This window comes from Dryobates pubescens, chromosome 16 (genome assembly GCF_014839835.1).
Source record: "Dryobates pubescens isolate bDryPub1 chromosome 16, bDryPub1.pri, whole genome shotgun sequence".
NCBI classification, from domain to species: Eukaryota; Metazoa; Chordata; class Aves; order Piciformes; family Picidae; genus Dryobates; species Dryobates pubescens.
This window is the reverse complement of record NC_071627.1, coordinates 7,173,582-7,192,142: the sequence shown is the minus strand read 5'-3', so window position 1 is coordinate 7,192,142 and position 18,561 is coordinate 7,173,582. Positions and strand designations below refer to the sequence as shown.

At 49.0% G+C, this 18,561-nt stretch overlaps 1 protein-coding gene across 1 annotated transcript in view; it reads left to right on the top strand.

Moving 5' to 3' along the window:
- Positions 1-554: 554 nt before the first annotated feature.
- RAD50 (RAD50 double strand break repair protein) overlaps positions 555-18,561 on the top strand; it is a 31,567-nt gene continuing 13,560 nt past the window's right edge. The window contains exons 1-15 of the mRNA XM_054168682.1: positions 555-599; positions 1,716-1,889; positions 2,817-2,900; positions 3,191-3,342; positions 4,073-4,258; positions 5,329-5,533; positions 6,322-6,450; positions 7,316-7,481; positions 8,356-8,549; positions 9,880-10,086; positions 11,374-11,556; positions 11,779-11,936; positions 12,626-12,801; positions 13,654-13,891; positions 16,928-17,117. Of these exons, the coding sequence (XP_054024657.1) occupies positions 1,761-1,889; positions 2,817-2,900; positions 3,191-3,342; positions 4,073-4,258; positions 5,329-5,533; positions 6,322-6,450; positions 7,316-7,481; positions 8,356-8,549; positions 9,880-10,086; positions 11,374-11,556; positions 11,779-11,936; positions 12,626-12,801; positions 13,654-13,891; positions 16,928-17,117 (2,397 nt within the window). The 5' untranslated portion in view covers positions 555-599; positions 1,716-1,760. The remainder of the gene's footprint in view (positions 600-1,715; positions 1,890-2,816; positions 2,901-3,190; positions 3,343-4,072; positions 4,259-5,328; positions 5,534-6,321; positions 6,451-7,315; positions 7,482-8,355; positions 8,550-9,879; positions 10,087-11,373; positions 11,557-11,778; positions 11,937-12,625; positions 12,802-13,653; positions 13,892-16,927; positions 17,118-18,561) is intronic.

Genomic DNA, 18,561 nt, shown 5'->3' with positions numbered 1-18,561 from the left:
AAAGGCGTTTTCCAACCAAAGCAGTTCTGTGAGTCTATGGAGCACTGACCAAGAGCACAAGTTTCATATTGGTGGAAAAACAGAGTGTGTGAAACAAAAAGCTCTTCCCCAAAATCATCAAATCTCCTAGCCTATGACTTTTGGCGAACATTCTGGAGGTCGCAGCGGCTGCAGAGGCAGGACACGGGGTGTGCAGCATCCAACAGCAAGGCAGGGAAGCGCTGCCTTACAGAAAGCAGAAACTGATGGCACTGTGCTCCTGAGCAGCTGAGCCATAACCAGGCAGCTCTAGGGACACACGCAAGCGAAGTATACCCCGGAGTCACCTCCCCAGAGGAGCTTTACTCGCTTCTGGAAGATGGCTGCGAAGTGTATCTTGGATTGTGGCAATGCCCCGGCTCGGCTCGGCTCGGCACGGCTCGGCTACAGAGCGCTCCTTGCCCGCAGATCGGGCAGCTCAGCAGAGCAGCCTCGGCACCAGGGAGGAAGGACCCTGGGCAGCGCCGGGGGCCGGGCTCGGTGAGCGGGGCGGGCTGCGCTATTACCGGGGCGTGGCGGAGGCCGCGGGGGCTGCCGGGGAGCGCGGGACGGCGGCGGTGGTGAGCGGGAGCGCGGCGGGCTCTGCTCGGGGGCCGGTGGGGACGGGGACGATGGAGATAGAATGGTCGCCCCCGCCGCGGCGGTGCCACCGTCTGTGCCTTGGAAAGTGCCCACCCCCGCCGCAGCCTGGAGCTCCGGGCGGGGAACTCCGGCTGCCCACCTCTGCCCTGGCACCGGGGTTTCTCCAGGAAATGCCTTCCCCGCCCGGGCCCCAGCGCTGCTGCTGCTTCCAACCGCAGAGGTGGCCGGGCAGGGCAGAGCAGAGCGCCGCTGCGCCTCTCCGCTGAGGCGGGTCGGAAGGTGCCGGGGCTCGGCCTTCCCTGCCCGGGAGAGTGGGAGGAGGGGGACGGGCGGAGACCTGAGGAGGCGAGGAGAGCCTGGAGGGGCTAGCGAGGGGTCCGGGAGAGCGGAGGGGAGGGGGGGAGCCCGGAGGGAAAAGTAAGAAGGCCCTGAGCAAGGCTGGTTCGGCCATATGAATAGAGCTGAAACAGACACTAGAAAGCCTGCTGTTTACTGTGGGGCAGGGATGGGGGTTTGGGTAGGAGTTGCCGCCGTCAGTCGCCACACCCCGTGGCGGCAGCAGCAGCAGCAGCAGCTGCCCCCCTTGCGCAGCCCCGGGGCCCTGCCTGCTTTCACTTCCCTGTGAAGCCTCCGTCCCCTTTCTTCTCCCTCCTGTCGGGACGAAGTAACGCTGGATGTCCCAGAGAGAGACAGGTGGCACTAAAGCTCGTACTGGAGCACAGCAGTGGATTCTGGTAAAGGGAAAACAAAACACGTGGGGCTCTGTTGTGGTTGGGGCATTCTGAAAGCAGTGTGTGTGTGTGGTGGTTCGTGACTTGGATTTCTGGCCGTTGCCTTTGATTTAAAGGGTTATTTGTATTGTTGCTTTCAAGTTAATGATAAGCAGTATGGCCCCTCTCTTAATTTTTAAGTTGATAAGCTTCTTAATTTAAAGTCAATGAGTTTTCAACCTTTGTATGCTCTGTGCTGTGAGCTGTGGCTGAAGAGTCTTAGCTGTGTTGTTAGAGATACTTGTGCAAGTGCAAAGTATTAAGAGCATGCTGTCAGCTATGGGTTTTTGCCTTCTAGATTGTTCACAGAGCTTTATTTTGCAGGATTTGTAACATTTGCGCTTTTGACTTGGGAGAAGTTCTGCAGAAATGTCAAGGATTGAGAAAATGAGTATCCTTGGAGTGAGGAGTTTTGGGGTAGAGGATAAAGACAAACAGATTATCACTTTCTTCAATCCATTAACTATTTTGGTGGGACCAAATGGTGCAGGAAAAACGGTAAGGCTGAATGTATGGTGGGGTTTGAATTGGAAATAGGTCTCAAACAGCACTGGCTAGGCCACACCTTGATGTCCAGTTCTGAGCTCCTCTGGACTCTGGGACACTTGAATGTGTCCAGAGAAGGGCAATTAGGCTGGGGAGAGGTCTGGAGCACAGCCCTATGAGGAGAGACTGAGGGAGCTGGGGTTGTTCAGCCTGGAGAAGAGGAGGCTCAGGGGAGACCTTATTGCTGTCTACAACTCCCTGAAGGGAGGTTGTAGCCAGGAGGGAGTTGGTCTCTTCTCCCAGGCAACCAGCACCAGAACAAGAGAACACAGTCTCAAGCTGTGCTAGGGGAAGTCTAGGCTGAGATGAGGAGAAACTCTTTATGTGAAGAGCTAATTGGCCATGGGAATGTGCTGCCCAGGGAGGTGGTGCAGTCACCGTCCCTGGGGGTGTTCAAGAGGGGATTGGATGTGGCACTTGGAGCCATGGTTTAGCTGTCAGGAGGTATTAAGTATTGGGTAATAGGTTGGACTTGATGATCTCTGAGGGCTTTTCTGACCTGGTTGATTCTGTGATTCTATGAAAGGCCTCAAAAGAATCAAATAATGGTCTTGACAGGAAGGAATTAAAGAGATGGCTAAAATATCGCTGTCCACTCAATAATTAGCACTGTAAATACGCTGTTTGTCACTATCAGAGATCTCCTTTCACACATGGATTTTCCAGAGAAATGGTTGCTCTTTTTCAGAGGGAATTGATCCATATGCTGATTAAAACTCATTCAGCAGAGTACCACGTTCTCATGATACTCCAAAATTAAAATAGCTTTTTATTTCTTTCTCCTTAACTCATTTGTAAGAATTGGGGCTGTTACTGTGTTGTTTACCTTGTTTACTCTAAATTACTATGCTAACTGTATGTTTATTTCTGTCTTCTTAGACTATCATTGAGTGCCTTAAGTACATATCCACTGGAGATTTTCCTCCTGGCACCAAAGGAAACTCTTTTGTCCATGATCCAAAGGTAAAAGCCATAGTGACTAGATTTAATGTGTGTTTACTCTGAAGTAAACTACTCCACTGCACAGGGGGATTGGAACTAAATGAGTTAAATGACCTTTAAGGGCACTCCTAACCCAAACTATTCCATGAGAACAGGGATGCCTAAGATCATGCATGCACAAGCTGCCCTTATCATTTCAGGAAAAACAGAGAGCTGGGGGAGTTTAGAATGTGAACCCCCCAGCCTGGAAGGCACATATGTATTTGGACTTTGAGAATAGTTTCCCTCATTTAGTTTTGTTTCTGCTGAAGGTTGCCAATGAAACAGATGTTAGAGCGCAGATTCGGTTGCAGTTTCGAGATGTAAATGGAGAGCCCTTGGCTGTACAGAGATCCATGATCTGTACCCAGAAAGGCAAGAAAACAGAGTTTAAAACATTGGAATCTGTCATTACTAGAACAAGGTAAGCTGTCATGGGTCTTTTTATTTCCTTTTACATGGAGATGTTGGTTCACAGATGGCTGGCTGTGAGCCAGAAGTGTGCCCAAGTGGCCAAGAAGCCCAACAGGTTGGTATCAGAAGCTGGCCAGCAGGACCAGGGCAGCAATTGTTGCCCTGTGTGCAGCAGTGGTGAGGCCACACCTTGAATACTGGGTTCAGTTTTAGGCCTCTCATGCCAAGGGCATTGAGGGGCTGGAACAGGTTCAGAGAAGGGCAATGAGGCTGGTGAGGGGGCAGGAGCACAAGTCTTTGAAGCTGAGGGAGAGAATAGATCTTAGGAAGAAGTTCTTCAGTGTGACAGTGGTGAGATGCTGGAACGGGTTGCCCAGGGAGGTTGTGGATGCCTCCTTCCTGGAAGTGTTCTAGGCTAGGTGGGATGAGGCCTTGAGCAGTTGAGTCTAGTTGAGAGGGAGGGAGATTGGAGCAGTTGGTCTTTAAGATCCCTTCCAACCTAAGCCATTCTATGATTCCTTCAGGATCCTTTTTATTCCCTCTGTTAGCTTTGCATAACAATCTGTGGTAGTCTTGGCTACAAATACTGCAGTGCTGTGTGTCGAACATGGGAACTGCATGCTTTCAGATGGCTGTTTGTTCTTGTTCTGGTAGGTTGCAGTGAGATGATGCTGTTCAAAATGCAGTTTGCTTTTAAAAGAATACCCTGGTAACTTCTTTGGGGACCTTTATGTCCACAGGCATGGTGAGAAGGTCAGCCTGAGCTCCAAGTGTGCAGAAATTGATCGAGAGATGATCAGTGCCCTTGGTGTGTCCAAAGCAGTGCTCAACAATGTCATCTTCTGCCACCAAGAAGAATCCAACTGGCCACTAAGTGAAGGGAAGGCCCTCAAGCAGAAATTTGATGAGATCTTTTCAGCAACAAGGTTCTTCTCTTTAATTATGTAAAAGCTAAGGAAGAAAGGTCTTTAACAGTGTAGGTGTGTTGAAAATGTCTAAGGCATTGTTTGATGTCTTGGTATTCCTACAGTGCTTTGGATTGGGTGGGACCTGTAAAGCTCACATCTAGTCCAACCCTCCTGCAGTCAGCAGGGACATAGAATCATAGAATCAATAAGGTTGGAAAAGACCTCACAGATCATCAAGTCCAACCTGGCACCCAAGACCTCATGATGACTAAACCATAGCACCAAGTGCCACGTCCAATCCCCTCTTGAACACTTTCAGGGATGGTGACTCCACCACCTCCCTGGGCAGCACATTCCAATGGCTAACAACTCTCTCAGTGAAGAACTTCCTCCTCACCTCCAGCCTAAACTTCCCCTGGTGCAGCTTGAGACTGTGTCCTCTTGTTCTGGTGCTGCTTGCCTGGGAGAAGAGACCAGCTCCTACCTGTGTACAACCTCCTTTCAGGTAGTTGTAGAGATCAATAAGGTCTTCCCTGAGCCTCCTCTTCTCCAGGCTAAACAATCCCAGCTCCCTCAGCCTCTCATTGTAGGGCTTGTGCTCCAGGCCTCTCCCCAGCCTCATTGCCCTTCTCTGGACACATTCAAGAGTCTCAATGTCCTTCTTAAATTGAGAGGCCCAGAACTGGACTCAGGACTCAAGGTGTGGCCTAACCAGTGCTGAATACAGGGGCACAATGACTTCCTGCTGGCCACACCATTCCTGATGCAGGCCAGGATGCCATTGGCCTTCTTGGCCACCTGGGCACACTGCTGGCTCATGTTTAGGCAGCTTTCAATCAGTACCCCCAGGTCCCTTTCCGTTAGGCAGCTCTCCAGCCACTCTTTTCCAACCTTACTGATTCTATGACATCTGCAATTAGAGCAGATTGCTCAGATCCCCAGACAGCCTGACCTGGAATGGTTCCAGGGATGAGACCTCTCCCACCTCTCTGGGCAACCTGAGCCAGGGTCTCACCAGCCTGACTGTAAAACAAGCACAACAATTGCTGTATTGCCACCAGGATCTGAAATGCTGTCTCTTTTTAAAGGTATATCAAAGCCCTGGAAACTCTCCGCCAGGTACGAATGAAGCAAAGCTCCAAAGTCAAAGAGTGTCAGACAGAACTGAAGTACCTAAAGCAGAACAAAGAGAAGGCACAGGAAATCCAGGATCAGCTGAGCAACAGAGAGGCTCAACTGATGGCTTCTAAGGAAAATGTAAAATCTATTGAGAGTCAGCTTGAACCCCTAAAGGTAATTTGCATAACAATGACATTTAGACTTCAATGCAAAACATCAGTGCTGAAGAACCCAGGGAAATGGAAAAGCTGAGCAAATGTCCTGGTTAAATTCTTACACCTTTCTGTGCTGCTATCTAATCCTTGGCTCTGAAGCAAACATAGCTCAATTAACCTGGTAGATGATGGTCTAGTCTGGAAACATTCATTAGAGGTTGAAGAGAACAGTTTGGAAATTCTTGTAGTGGCATTGGGGTTTTGTAGCTTAAAATACCACTTTCTCAAGTTTATCTGGGAATTAAAACTACTCTGTCACAGTATCCCAGCATGGTGGGGGTTGGAAGCAACCTCTGGAGATCATCCAGTCCAACCCCCTTGCTAAAGCAGAGCCACCCTCAGAAGCTTGCCCAGGAGCACAATGGCCAGCTGAGTTTGGAATCTCTTCAGAGAAGGAGACTCCACAACATCATTGGGCAGCCTGCTCCAGGCCTCCAGAACCCTCACACCAAAGAATTTTCTCCTCTTCAGATAGAACCTTCTGCTTCCAGTTTGTCCCCATTGCCCCTTGTCCTGTCCCTGGGCACCAGTGAGAAGAGTCTGGCCTCAAGCGCTTGCCTCCCACCCTGTAGCTATGGCTGAGCATTGATCAGGTCCCCTCTGGGGCTGCTCTTCTCCAGGCTCACCAGCCCCAGGTCTCTCAGCCTCTAAGGCTTTACACTTAGAGCAGCTGTAGTGTATAAGACAATAGGCTATGGGATTCCTAAGCTGGTGAGGTGCTTCAGTTGCAGCATTGTTTCTTTGCAGATTTCTCTGGCATCAGTGGAACAGAATCTCATGAAAGTAATGAAGCTGGACAACGAGGTGAAAGCCCTGGAGAGCAGGAGGAGGCAGATGGAGAAAGACAATCAAGATCTGCAGCAGAAGATGGAAAAGGTTGGCTTTTAAACTGCATGCTGCCATCCTTTCAGCTGAAGAATTGGCCTGTCTTTTGCTGCCTAAGTATATATTTTATTAGCATCAGATGCCGGTGAAGAGCATTTTCACAGCTCACTTGATGCTGTCAGATACTGCCAGTATGGCTCAATAAAGCTGTATCAGGTTCTGTGTCATTTGGGTTAAAGTGACTTCTGTCCACAGCCTTCCATCACAGAGCAGCTTGTCAGGAAGGCAAATACTGGCAAAAGTTCACATAATTCATAACTTTTATTAGTGGTAACAACAGCTTCCTGTGGTGTGTAACTTAAAACTCTCTACCTCTCACTGTGTGCTGATGACAGCCAGCACTTGTCTGAGCTAATGTGGCCTAGCTCCTGACCTGAATATTCTGCCTCTCCCCTGGGGACTTTTTGTTTCTCTCTGTTAAAATGATTGTCAGTCTGCTGGTGTGATTGTGGCAAAGCACCTAAAATTAACCTTGAAAACTGGAAACAAATTCCTTAGTGGTAAAAAGTTAGATGAATTTGCTCTGTCAGCCTAAGAAAAATGAATTTTAGTGGTAAAAGAGTAGATTATTAATAAATAACCAATAAAACTATTTTATATATTAAAATATATAGAAAATAATAAAACAAAAACATGATCAATAATTAATAAATTGATTTACTCTGTCAGCCTAGGAAAACATAGATTTTTCTTCTTCCAGTTTTTCTTGGAGCTTTTTATCTTGCAGAAATTCAGTGTGGGAGGTGTTGTGTTTCTTGTGTCTTGACTTCTGTTCTGCTGGAAGCTCTGCTGTTGTAACACAACATTAACTGGCTTCTAAATGGACTCTGCTGGCACTGCTGTATTTGATGGACAGGTTTTTCAAGGAACAGATGAACAGCTAAGGGACAGATATGAGAACCACCAGAAAACAGTGAAAGAGAAGGAGAAGAGGTTGTCAGACTGCAAGCATGAGTTGGACAGAGCCACCAAAGAGTGCCAGAGATTTAACAGCGAGAAATCAGAGCTGCTTGTTGAACGAGGTATTTTAGACTTCTTCTCTAACCTGGTATTTATTTTGCTGCCTAATTAAGATCTGAACTGGATCTGCTGATAAGAACTGAGGGGATTTGAACTGGAGACACACCCCCCCCCCCCCAAAATCTATGTGAGTTTGGGGTCATCTCACAAATGGACAGGCCTGAGTGTTCCTCTCGTGGAGGTTTTAGCGTTCTGTTGTTCTGAGCTCTAATCATGTAGTTCCTTTGTTCTTTATAAAGCTATCCCAAATGCATGATTGATTGTGACTTAGATCAGTGTCAGCCTTGTGTTCACTGTCTGAGCTCTGCTTTCTTTAGGTGATGAAATTCCTCCAAACCACAGTGTGTTTGAAAAAGAGAAGAAACATGAAAGCTAAAGACTTGGCATGCTCAGTTGTTCAGCTTGGGGCTGGGAGCTGGTCAGAATGATAGGAGAGCTGGAAGCCCTCTGCTGTGAGGCCAGGCTGAGAGAGTTGGGGTTGTTCAGCCTGGAAAAGAGAAGGCTCCAGAGAGACCACCTGGTGGCCTTTCAGTGCCTCAAGGGCTGATCAGAAAGGTGGGGACAGACTTCTGAGCAGAGCCTCTTGTGACAGAACCAAGGGGTGATGTCTCAAAAGGGAGATTTAGACTGGGTAGAAGGAAGAAAGTTTTTCACAGTGAGGGTGGTGAGACCCTGTCCCAGGGTTTCCCAGAGTGATGGGAGCTGCCCCATCCCTGGAACCATTCCAGGTGAAGATGTTTGGGGTTGAGAGCAACGTGCTCTAGTTGCACATGTCCCTGCTGAGTGCAGGGGTGGGGGTTGGAGTAGATGAGCTTGCAGAGTCCCTTCCCACCCAACCCAGTCTGTGATTCTCCCTCGTGTTTTCTTCCTGTGAAGGTCGTCTCCAGCTGCAGGCAGACCGTCACCAGGAGCACGTCTCCACGAGGGACTCGCTGGTTCAGTCTTTGGCAGCGCAGCTGGGGATCGATGGCTTTGAGCGAGCGCCCTTCAATGACCGGCACATCGCCAGCTTCCACACCTTGGTGAGGGAGAGGCAGGACAGAGAGGCAGAGGCTGCAGAGCGTGCCATGGTAAGAGATGTGTTGTTCTGGTAGCGGTGCTTGTCAGGATGTTGCTGCTCCGTGCGTGTCCTTGGAGAATCACAGAGCCCGACCGTTAGCCCAGCACTGCCAAGGCACCACTAAACCATGGCGCTCAGCACCGCGCCTCTGCATGTTTTCAGCTCTTCCAGGGACAGAGACTCCACCACTGCCTTGGGCAGCCTCTTACAGGGCTTAATTGCTCTTTCAGTGAAGAAATTGTTCCTCATGTCCAACCTAAACTTCCCCCTAGGGCAACTTCAGGCAGTTTGCTCTCGTGCTTTTGCTTGTTACCTGAAAGAAGAAACTGACCCCACCTGGCTCCAGCCTTCTTTCAGGAAGCTGCAGAGAGCAGTGAGGTCTCCTTTCAGCCTCCTTTTCTCCAGGCTGAGCAACCTTTCTTCCCTCACCAGCCCTGTTCTCCAGACCCTTCACCAGCTTTGTTGCCCTTCTCTGGACATGCTACAGCTCCTCAATGTCCTTGGAGTGAGGGGCCCAAAAGTGAATGCAGTACTCAAGGTGTGTACTCATCAGTGCTGACCTGGTCCTGCTGGCCACACCACTGCTGATGCAGGCCAGGATGCTGGTGGCCGCCTTGGCCCCCTGGGCACACTGCTGGCTCATCTCCAGCTGCTGTCTACCAGCACCCCTGGGTCCTTTTCTATTGGGCAATTTCCAGCTGCTCTGCCTCAAGCCTGGGGCATTCATGAGGTTGTTGTGACTCAAGGGCAAGACCCAGCACTTGGCCTTGTTGAACCTCATCCCGTTGGCCTTGGGCCAGTCATGATCTTAGAAAGAATAGGAAGAATGTTGAGGGGGAAGGATGCTGAACCTTTTGGTTTTTTGGTTGGTTTTCCTCCTGGGATTCTTTATTGTGGATTCAGAGAATCACAGAATGATAGGGGTTGGAAGTGACCTCTGAAGATCTTAGAGATCTTTCAGTGGAAATTACTTTTGGAGCTGAGAGTGGTCATCAGATAGTCTGAATTGACACAGCTCTTCAGACAGGTTTTTCTCAGCAACCCTCCCATGCAACTGGATCCCTGACAAGCCTGAGGAAGAGTTCCAGTGGTTAAAAAAGAAACAACTTTTTGTTGAAGTCATTTTCACATTGGAGTTGCTCTTCCAGAGCACTGTCAGTGTGATGTCTGCATTTACCTGTCCTAATGTTTCAGCAGGAAACTGACAAGTTCCAGTTACCTGAATGTTTCAGTGTCTCCTATGAAGTGGTGAACAGCTGCAGGCTAGTGTGGAGCAAGGGCTTCGAATGTTGTTTTGTAATGAGACAAAAATGAGTTTGTTATTGCTGCCTTCTTTTCAGAGAGAATATGCACGGAAAGAAGCGGTGAAACAAAAACAGATAGAGGAGATAAGAGACAAGAAGACCGGCTTGGAAAGAACCATTGACCTGAAATCAGACATCCAAAACAAGAAACAAGTGGAGCTGAAGAATGTGAAACGTGAGCTGCAGCAGCTGGAGGGGTTTTCAGACAGGATTCTGGAGCTGGATCAGGAGATTGCCAAGACAGTAAGTTAATGTCACTGAGAAAGAAGTTATAAGGAGGTTTGAAGAGCTTGTGGCTTTAGCATTGAAAACCAAAAAAAACCCCAAACAACAAACTCCCTAAACCTTGATGTTCATTCCATCTGCTGCATTTTTGCCCTTTAAATTCCTTTTCTAAGCTTTACCTCTTCAGATGTGTCACCTTTTGGGGCAGGGACTGTTCACTCTTTGCTGTTGTACATCGCATGCATAGAACGCAGACAGTCTGCTTGGTGGGTTGTGAACAGGGCAGTAGCCACAGCTGCTGAGGTCATAGAATCACAGAATGGCTTGGGTTGGAAAGGACCTTAAGGATCATCCAGGTCCAAACAACCCTGGGCCATGGGCAGGGACACCTTCCACTAGCCCTGACTGCTCAAGGCCTCATCCAGCCAGGCCTTGAACACCTCTAGGGAGGGGGCATCCACAACTTCCTTGTGCCACCAATTCCAGTTTCTCACCACCCTCACTGGAAAAAATTTCTTCCTGATCTCCAGTCTAATTCTTTCCTCTTCTGGCTCAAATCCACTGTCCTTCATCTGTCACTCCAAGACCCTGTAAAAAGTCCTTTCCCACCGCATAGGCCACTGTCAGGTACTGGAAAGCCACCAGAAGGTCTCCCTGGAGCCTTCTGCAGGGTGAACAGCTCCAACTCTCACAGCCTGTTCCCTTAGGGGACTTAAATCAGTGAGTCTGCAAATATTGACCAGAAAAAACGTGAGCTACCTACATTTTTCCAGCTATCTTGTCTATGAGATGGTGTCTGCTGCTCCTTTGTCCTTAGGGGGAGACTCCTCATGCTTTTCCTCTGCCCCAGTGTGGAGCTCCTCCCATGGGACACAGTCCCCCATGACCTTCTCCAACATGAGTCATTTCCATTGGCTGCAGTTCATAATGAACTGCTCCAGCAAAGATCCCTTTCATAAAGTGTTGCCCTTCAGGAGCAGACTGGTCCAGCATGGGCTTCTCTCTCCACAGGGTCATGGGTCCTGCTAGGAACCTGTGAGCTGCTTGTGGAGTCACAGTCTCCTTCAGGTATCCACCTGCTCCACTATGGACCTCCAGGTGCTGCAGGGAACAACCTGTCTCACCATCATCTTCATCATGGGCCATAGGGGAATCTCTATTCAAGCTCTCGGAGCCCCTCCTACATCTCTTTGTTCACCAGCCATGGTGTCTGCAGTGCTGTTTCTCTCACATACACTAATGCTTGAGTTTATTTTAGTTAGGACTTTAATAATTTAAGTCTTCTGACTTTCATTTGTGCTTCAGGAGCACGAGCTGGAGAAGGCTGAGAGGAGCAGCAGCATCAAAACACTGGAACAGGAAGTACAGACTCTGCAAAACGAGAAGATAACCCTGGACAAAGCTCTTAGGAAGCTGGATCAGGAGATGGATCAGTTGAATCTGCATACCATGACAATTACCCAGATGGAGATGCTGAAGAAAGACAAAGTAATTTTCCTATCATCATCTTGTAAGAGAGGGACATCAAATGAGTGCAGTCCCCCCGGGGATGGTGTGCTGGGGCGCCCTCAAGCTTCTGTCTTGACTGCACAGAAGTCATTCACTCCATGAGCACGCTTAGTGCCATCAACTGGAAGATAGGGGAAAACATCATCTAAAATGCTTCATCTAAATCATGTAAACATCATCTAAAATGCTTCATTTTCCCAGGCAGACAAAGAAGAGCAGATCAGAAAAGTGAAATCAAGACATTCTGAGGAGCTGACATCACTAATGGGCTACTTCCCTAATAAGAACCAACTTGAAGACTGGCTCCATGCTCAAAATAGAAAGATTAATCAGACAAGGGATAATCTTGCAGCCCTGAAGTAGGTATTGAGTTCATTAGGGTTTCCTTATGTATTTATGCAATTGTGAGTGGAAATGCTGGGGAGCTTAACGTGCTTAATGTGCCTGTGAGTTTAATTCCTTATTGCTTGTTAAGGTGTCTGCAAAATCAGTGTCCTGCAGAACATGGCTGAGCCATCTAATTTAAATTACACTGTGAGCTAGGAAGGGTGGACCAGAAGATCCCTGGGGTCCCTCCTGACTTGGCATTCTGTGATTCTGTGTGGAGCTGTGTCACGTGGAGTCGAAGACTGGTTTGAATTGGAAGGGACCTTAAATATCATCCAGTTCAAATCCCCCTGCCTTGGGCAGGGATACCTCCTACTAGTCCAGGTTGCTCAAGGCCTCATCCAACCTGGCCTTTAACACCTCCAGAGATGGGACACCTGCAGTCTCCCTGGCCAGCCTGTTCCAGTTTCTCCCCACCCTCACTGGAAAGCATTTCTTCCTGATCTCCAGTCTAAACCACCACACTTTGTGCTGATCTTGGTTTAAGAACAAGCTGTCACTGCAGGTTTCATGTAAAACTCCTCCCTGCTGAAGAGCTCTGGAATACCCATCTCGAATTAACCTCCCCTGGCTTTGGTTTTGCTTTGAACAGCTCACAATCTGGGAGGGTTGTTGGGGGGAGGGGGTTGGCAGTACAAGAGTTTCTGCATTGCTGTTGCAGCAAACGGCTGGCGTCGGTGGAATCAGATAAAACTCACACCAGTAATGAGCTGAAGAAGAAAGAGGAGCAGTTGTATGATCATGAGACACGCCTCTCTGATGTGTGTGGAAGCCAGGATTTTGACAGTGATCTGAAGAAACTTCAGGATGACATTGAAAAAAGCTCCAAGCAGCGAGGTAAATTCGACAGAGAGCTCTGGTTTGGTTTTCCCTAAAGGTTGTTTTAAATGTGAGGCACAGGCAGGGATGCTGTGATTCTATACCAGCACTGCTGCTTTACTGAACTGTTTTGGTTGGGAATGACCTCCAAGACTTCCTTCATTGAGTCCAGTCACTGGTCTTAAACCACCATGGCCATTAGGTTGCCCAGGGAGGTGGTGGAAGCCTCATCCTTGGAGGGTTTTAAGGCCAGGCTGGATGTGGCTGTGAGCAACCTGATGTAGTGTGAGGGGTCCCTGCCCATAGCAGGGGGGTTGGAACTGGCTGAGCCTTGAGGTCCCTTCCCACCCTAACAATTCTATGATTAAACAATGTCCCCTAGTTTCTTGAACACTTGCAGGGATGGTGAGTCCCCTGCCTCCCACAGCCATAGCTACAGGATGGGGGGCAAGAGACCGGGGCCAGATTCTTCCCAGTAATGCCCAGGGACAGGGTGAGGGGCAGTGGGCACAAACTGGAGCCCAGGAGGTTCTGTCTGAACAGGAGGAGAAAAAATCCTTTGTGTGAGGGTTCTGGAGGCCTGGAGCAGGCTGCCCAGAGAGGTTGTGGAGTCTCCTTCTCTGGAGAGATTCCAAACCCACCTGACCATTGTGATTCTGGGCAAGCTGCTGTGGGTGCATCTGCTTTAAAAAGGGGGTTGGACTGGGTGATCTCCAGAGGTTCCTTCAACCCCTACCATGCTGGGATTCTGGTGATCTTTTGTGACTTCTGTGGGTTCTAACTTTGTCTTCGCTTAGGCTGGATCAAAATCCCAGATCTGATGATACTCTGCTTCCTAAACCCCAAATCTTTTGTTTCCTTCTAAACCAGCTGTGCTTGCTGGAGCCACTGCAGTTTTTTCCCAGTTCATTACACAACTGACTGAGGAGAACCAGCCCTGTTGTCCTGTTTGTCAAAGAGTTTTCCAGACAGAGGTCGAGCTGCAAGATGTCATTAGCGATCTGCAGTCTAAGCTGCGCCTGGCACCAGACAAACTGAAGTCAACTGAGTCTGAGCTTAAAAGGAAAGAGAAGAAACGTGATGAAATGATGAGTCTCAAACCACTTAGGTAAAGTGCTTGGCAAACCATGTTGTTTTCGGGACCTGCTGAGCCACTTGGACACTCACAAGTCCATGGGACCGGATGGGATCCATCCTAGGGTGCTGAGAGAGCTGGCAGAGGAGCTGGCCAAGCCGCTCTCCATCATTTTCCTACAGTCCTGGCTGACTGGAGAGGTCCCAGGTGACTGGAAACTGGCCAGTGTGGTCCCCATCCACAAGAAGGGATGGATGGAGGAGCCTGGAAACTCTAGGCCAGTCAGCCTGACCTCAGTGCCAGGGAAAGTATGGAGCAGATTATCCTGGGGGCAATAACTGCGCACCTGAAGGATGGCCAAGGGCTCAGGTCCAGCCAGCATGGATTCAGGAAGGGCAGGTCCTGCCTCTCCAGCCTGATCTCCTTCTATGATCAGGGGACTGCCTGGTGGACGTGGGGAGGCCTGTGGATGTAGTCTACCTGTACTGCAGCAAGGCCTTAGACACTGTCCCCCACAGCAAACTGCTGTCTAAGCTGTCAGCCCCTGGCTTGGACTGCAACACTCTGTGCTGGGTTAGGAACTGGCTGGAGGCTGAGCCCAGAGAGTGGTGGTGAATGGTGCCACAGCCAGCTGGCGGCCAGGCACCAGTGGTGTCCCCCAGGGATCAGTGCTGGGCCCCATCCTCTTTAACATCTTCATTGATGATATGGATGAGGGGGTTGAGTCAGTCATCAGCAAGTTTGCAGATGACACCAAGTTGGGAGCAGATGTTGGTCAGTTAGAGGATAGGCTCTGCAGAGGGACCTCGACCGACTGGACAGATGGGCAGAGTCCAATAGGATGGCTTTTAACAAGTCCAAGTGCCAGGGGATGCACTTTGGCCACAGCAACCCCATGCAGAGCTACAGGCTGGGGTCAGAGTGGCTGAGAGTTGTCAAACAGAGAGGGACCTGGGGGTGCTGATTGACAGCTGCCTAAACATGAGCCAGCAGTGTGCCCAGGTGGCCAAGAGGGCCAATGGCATCCTGGCCTGCATTAGGAATAGTGTGGCCAGCAGGAGCAGGGAGGTCATTGTGCCCCTGGACTCTGCATTGGTTAGGCCACACCTTGAGTCCTGTGTCCAGTTCTGGGCCCCTCAGTTTAGGAAGGACATCGAGACACTTGAAGGTGTCCAGAGAAGGGCGACAAGGCTGGGGAGAGGCCTTGAGCACAGCCCTGTGAGGAGAGGCTGAGGGAGCTGGGGTTGTTTAGCCTGGAGAAGAGGAGGAGGCTCAGGGGAGACCTCATTGCTGTCTACAAGTACCTTAAGGACGGTTGTAGCCAGGAAGGGGTTGGTCTCTTCTCTCTAGCAACCAGCACCAGAACAAGAGGACACAGTCTCAAGCTGTGCCAGGGGAAGTTTAGGCTTGAGGTGAGGAGAAAGTTCTTCACAGAGCGAGTTGTTCGTCATTGGAATGTGCTGCCCAGGGAGGTGGTGCAGTCACCATCCCTGGAAGTGTTCAAGAGGGGACTGGACGTGGCACTTGGTGCCATAGTTTAGTCATCATGAGGTCTTGGGTGACAGTTTGGACTTGATGCTCTGTGAGGTCCTTTCCAACCTTGTTGATGCTATGATTCTATCCAGGCACAGTTCCCCTCTTTGTATTTGTCCTTGTAACTTAAAATGGTTTTGTTGTTAGCAAAATGTGTCTCATACCACAGCACCTTAAATGTGCTTCTTAAAATTGAAGCAAGAAAGGTTTGTGGGGACAGAATGGGACCTGAACCTGGTTAAATAACCTTTAGTGAGAGCTTGGCGTGTGTCTCCTTCAACAGCAGCTTCTGTTGCTGGCAGTTTGTGACCTCTAGAGAGGTCTCTGGGTTTTAGAGTGGATTGCCAGTGCCATCCTGTTTCAGTCATGTAGTTCCATCCTTTGGGAATGCATCTGTGTCCCTGAGCCTAAAATAGCTTCAGTCCAATGTTTGATCAGTTATTTAAAAGCCTTTTGTATGTTTTGTGGTGTGTGTGTGTGTGTTTGAACTTACAAAGCAATGCAGGAAAGGGGCAATAACAACAGTTCAGAAGAGCTGCCTGCAGTGTTTTCCCCTTTCCTGGCTGAATGATTCTTAAAGCTATGAAAATACTGGGCAGGCTGTTTGGTTCTTGCCTCCTTTTCTCCTCCAAAACACAATCAAACAACACAATTTTTTGTCAGTGTTTTGCTTTGGGTTTTTTTAGCATCCATACAGCATTTAAAATAAGAGTAGAGCCAGTAAGTGAAGAGACTCCAGACTAACAGCCTTTAAAGTAAGAGTGTGAGTTTTCCTGCCAGTAAGTGAAGAGACTCCAGTGTCAGAGCAGGCCTTTGTTCTGAGACAATCTGGAGAATATGTGTTGGAGGAGAGAGCTTTTCCCTCACAAGAGGGCACTCCTGCACCGAAGATTCCAGCCCTCTCCTGAGCATTTGCTTTAATGAAGTTAAAATCCAGGAGATTTTGTTTGTTTGCTTGTTTCATCTCAGCTGTCTAAACTGATGTGTCATTACCTGAGCTGGGTATGTAACATCAGACATGAGCAATGTTAAGGGGATAACTTTGGGCTGAATTTAATCTTCCACTGTTAAATCATACCACAGGCTTTGTGATCTTAGAATCACAGAATCAACCAGGTTGGAAAAGACCTCAGAGATCAAGTCCAACCTATTACCCAATACCTTACACCTCCTGACAACTAAACTATGGCTTCAAGTGCCACATCCAATCCTTTTCTGAACACCTCCAGAGGTGGTGACTCCACCACCTCCCTGGGCAGCACATTCCAATGGCCAATTACTCTTTCTGTGAAGAGCTTTCTCCTCACCTCCAGCCTAAACTTCCCCTGGCACAGCTTGAGACTGTGTCCTCTTGTTCTGGTGCTGGTTGCCTGGGAGAACAGACTATCCCTAACCTGTCTACAACCTCCCTTCAGGTAGTTGTAGAGAGCAATAAGGTCTCCCCTGAGCCTCCTCTTCTCTTCTGTCTTGAGTGTCTTGAACTGAAACTGCTGGTTTTGCCAAAGGAAATCTGAATGGATTTGTGTTTTGTTTCAGGCAAACTGTAGCTGAACTCCAAGACAGGGACATACCAAACTTGAGGAACAAGGTCCAGAATGCAAACAGGGATTTAACAGCCCTGAAGGCTGAGATAGAAGAACAGGAAACAGCCTTGCAGACAGCTATGACTGAGGAGGAGAGTGGCAAGGCATGTTTGCAGGATGTAACACTAATGGAAAGGTACCAGGTATGCTTTGGTAATTCATTTTCTTATCCAAAGTGATCACAGAACCATAGAATGCACTGGGGTGGGAAGGAACCTCTGGAGCTCTTCTAGCCCAGCCCCCCTGCAGTAAGCAAGGACTTTGATAGTCACTTGCTAGCATTTAAATAAGTTCTTAAGACCTTTCAAGCAAAGGAAAACCACTTTAAAAGAGACCAGAACATAGCTGAGCTTGGTACTAATTAAACTTCATGTAATGATTTCTTCTCTTGAGGACCACAGAGTCCCTTCTGATGTAGTTCTGTGTTGAAGTAACTAGGAACAGAGAAATAATCCAGCACTTGAGCATGACCACAAGTACACCAAAGTGGTTTTCAGTGCTCATAGTCATCAGCCTCTACACTCTGTACTTTCGTAGTCACAGAATTGCTTAGGCTGGAAAAGACCTTTCAGATCATGGAGTCTGCAGCCATTAACCCAGCACTGCCAGGTCACCACTAAACCATGCCCCTCAGCACCATATTTGCATGGCTTTGAAACCCCTCCAGGTGTGGGGCCTCCACCACTGCCCTGGGCAACCTGGGCCAGGCCTTGACAAGCCTTTCTGAAGTCTTGTCACAAAAGCTTTCCTGTTTTGTGGCAAAGGGGAATGAATGTCCTACGCTTTTCCTGACACGGGAGGCTGTTTTGAACACTCTTCAGGCCCTTATTAGCCCCACAAAACCTCTGCTTGACTGAGAACCACGAGAGGGACAGTTGTGCAGATAACCTGAGAGCAGGTAAAGGGCTGAGAACATCTCACACGTGGGAGATGGCAGCACCTCTTGAGGCTCCAACACTTCAGTTGTCACAGGGATTGCTTGCACTGCTCTGAGGGATTGTCACAGCCTCTCCATCCTTACTAACTGATTTCCTCTCACAACTAACTGATTTCCTCTCCAGTTTCTAGCAGCCTGTGGGGTGACACAGCCTCACTGCCAATGATGTCATAGAATAGAATCATAGAATCAGCAAGGTTGGAAAAGACTCAAAGATCTGTCACCCAACACCTCATGACTACTAAACCATGGCACCAAGTACCACATCCAATCCCTTCTTGAACACCTCCAGGGACAGTGACTCCACCACCTCCCTGGGCAGCACATTCCAATGATGAATGACTCTCTCAGTGAAGAACTTTCTCCTCACCTCCAGCCTAAACTTCCCCTAGCACAGCTTGAGACTGTGTCCCCTTGTTCTGGCACTGGTTGCCTGGGAGAACAGACCAACCCCCTCTTGGCTACAACCTCCCTTCAGGTAGCTGTAGACAGCAATAAGATCTCCCCTGAGCCTCCTCTTCTCCAGGCTAAACAACCCCAGCTCCCTCAGCCTCTCCTCACAGGGCTGTGCTCAAGCCCTCTCCCCAGCCTTGTTGCCCTTCTCTGGACACATTCAAGAGTCTCAATGCCCTTCTTAAACTGAGGGGCCC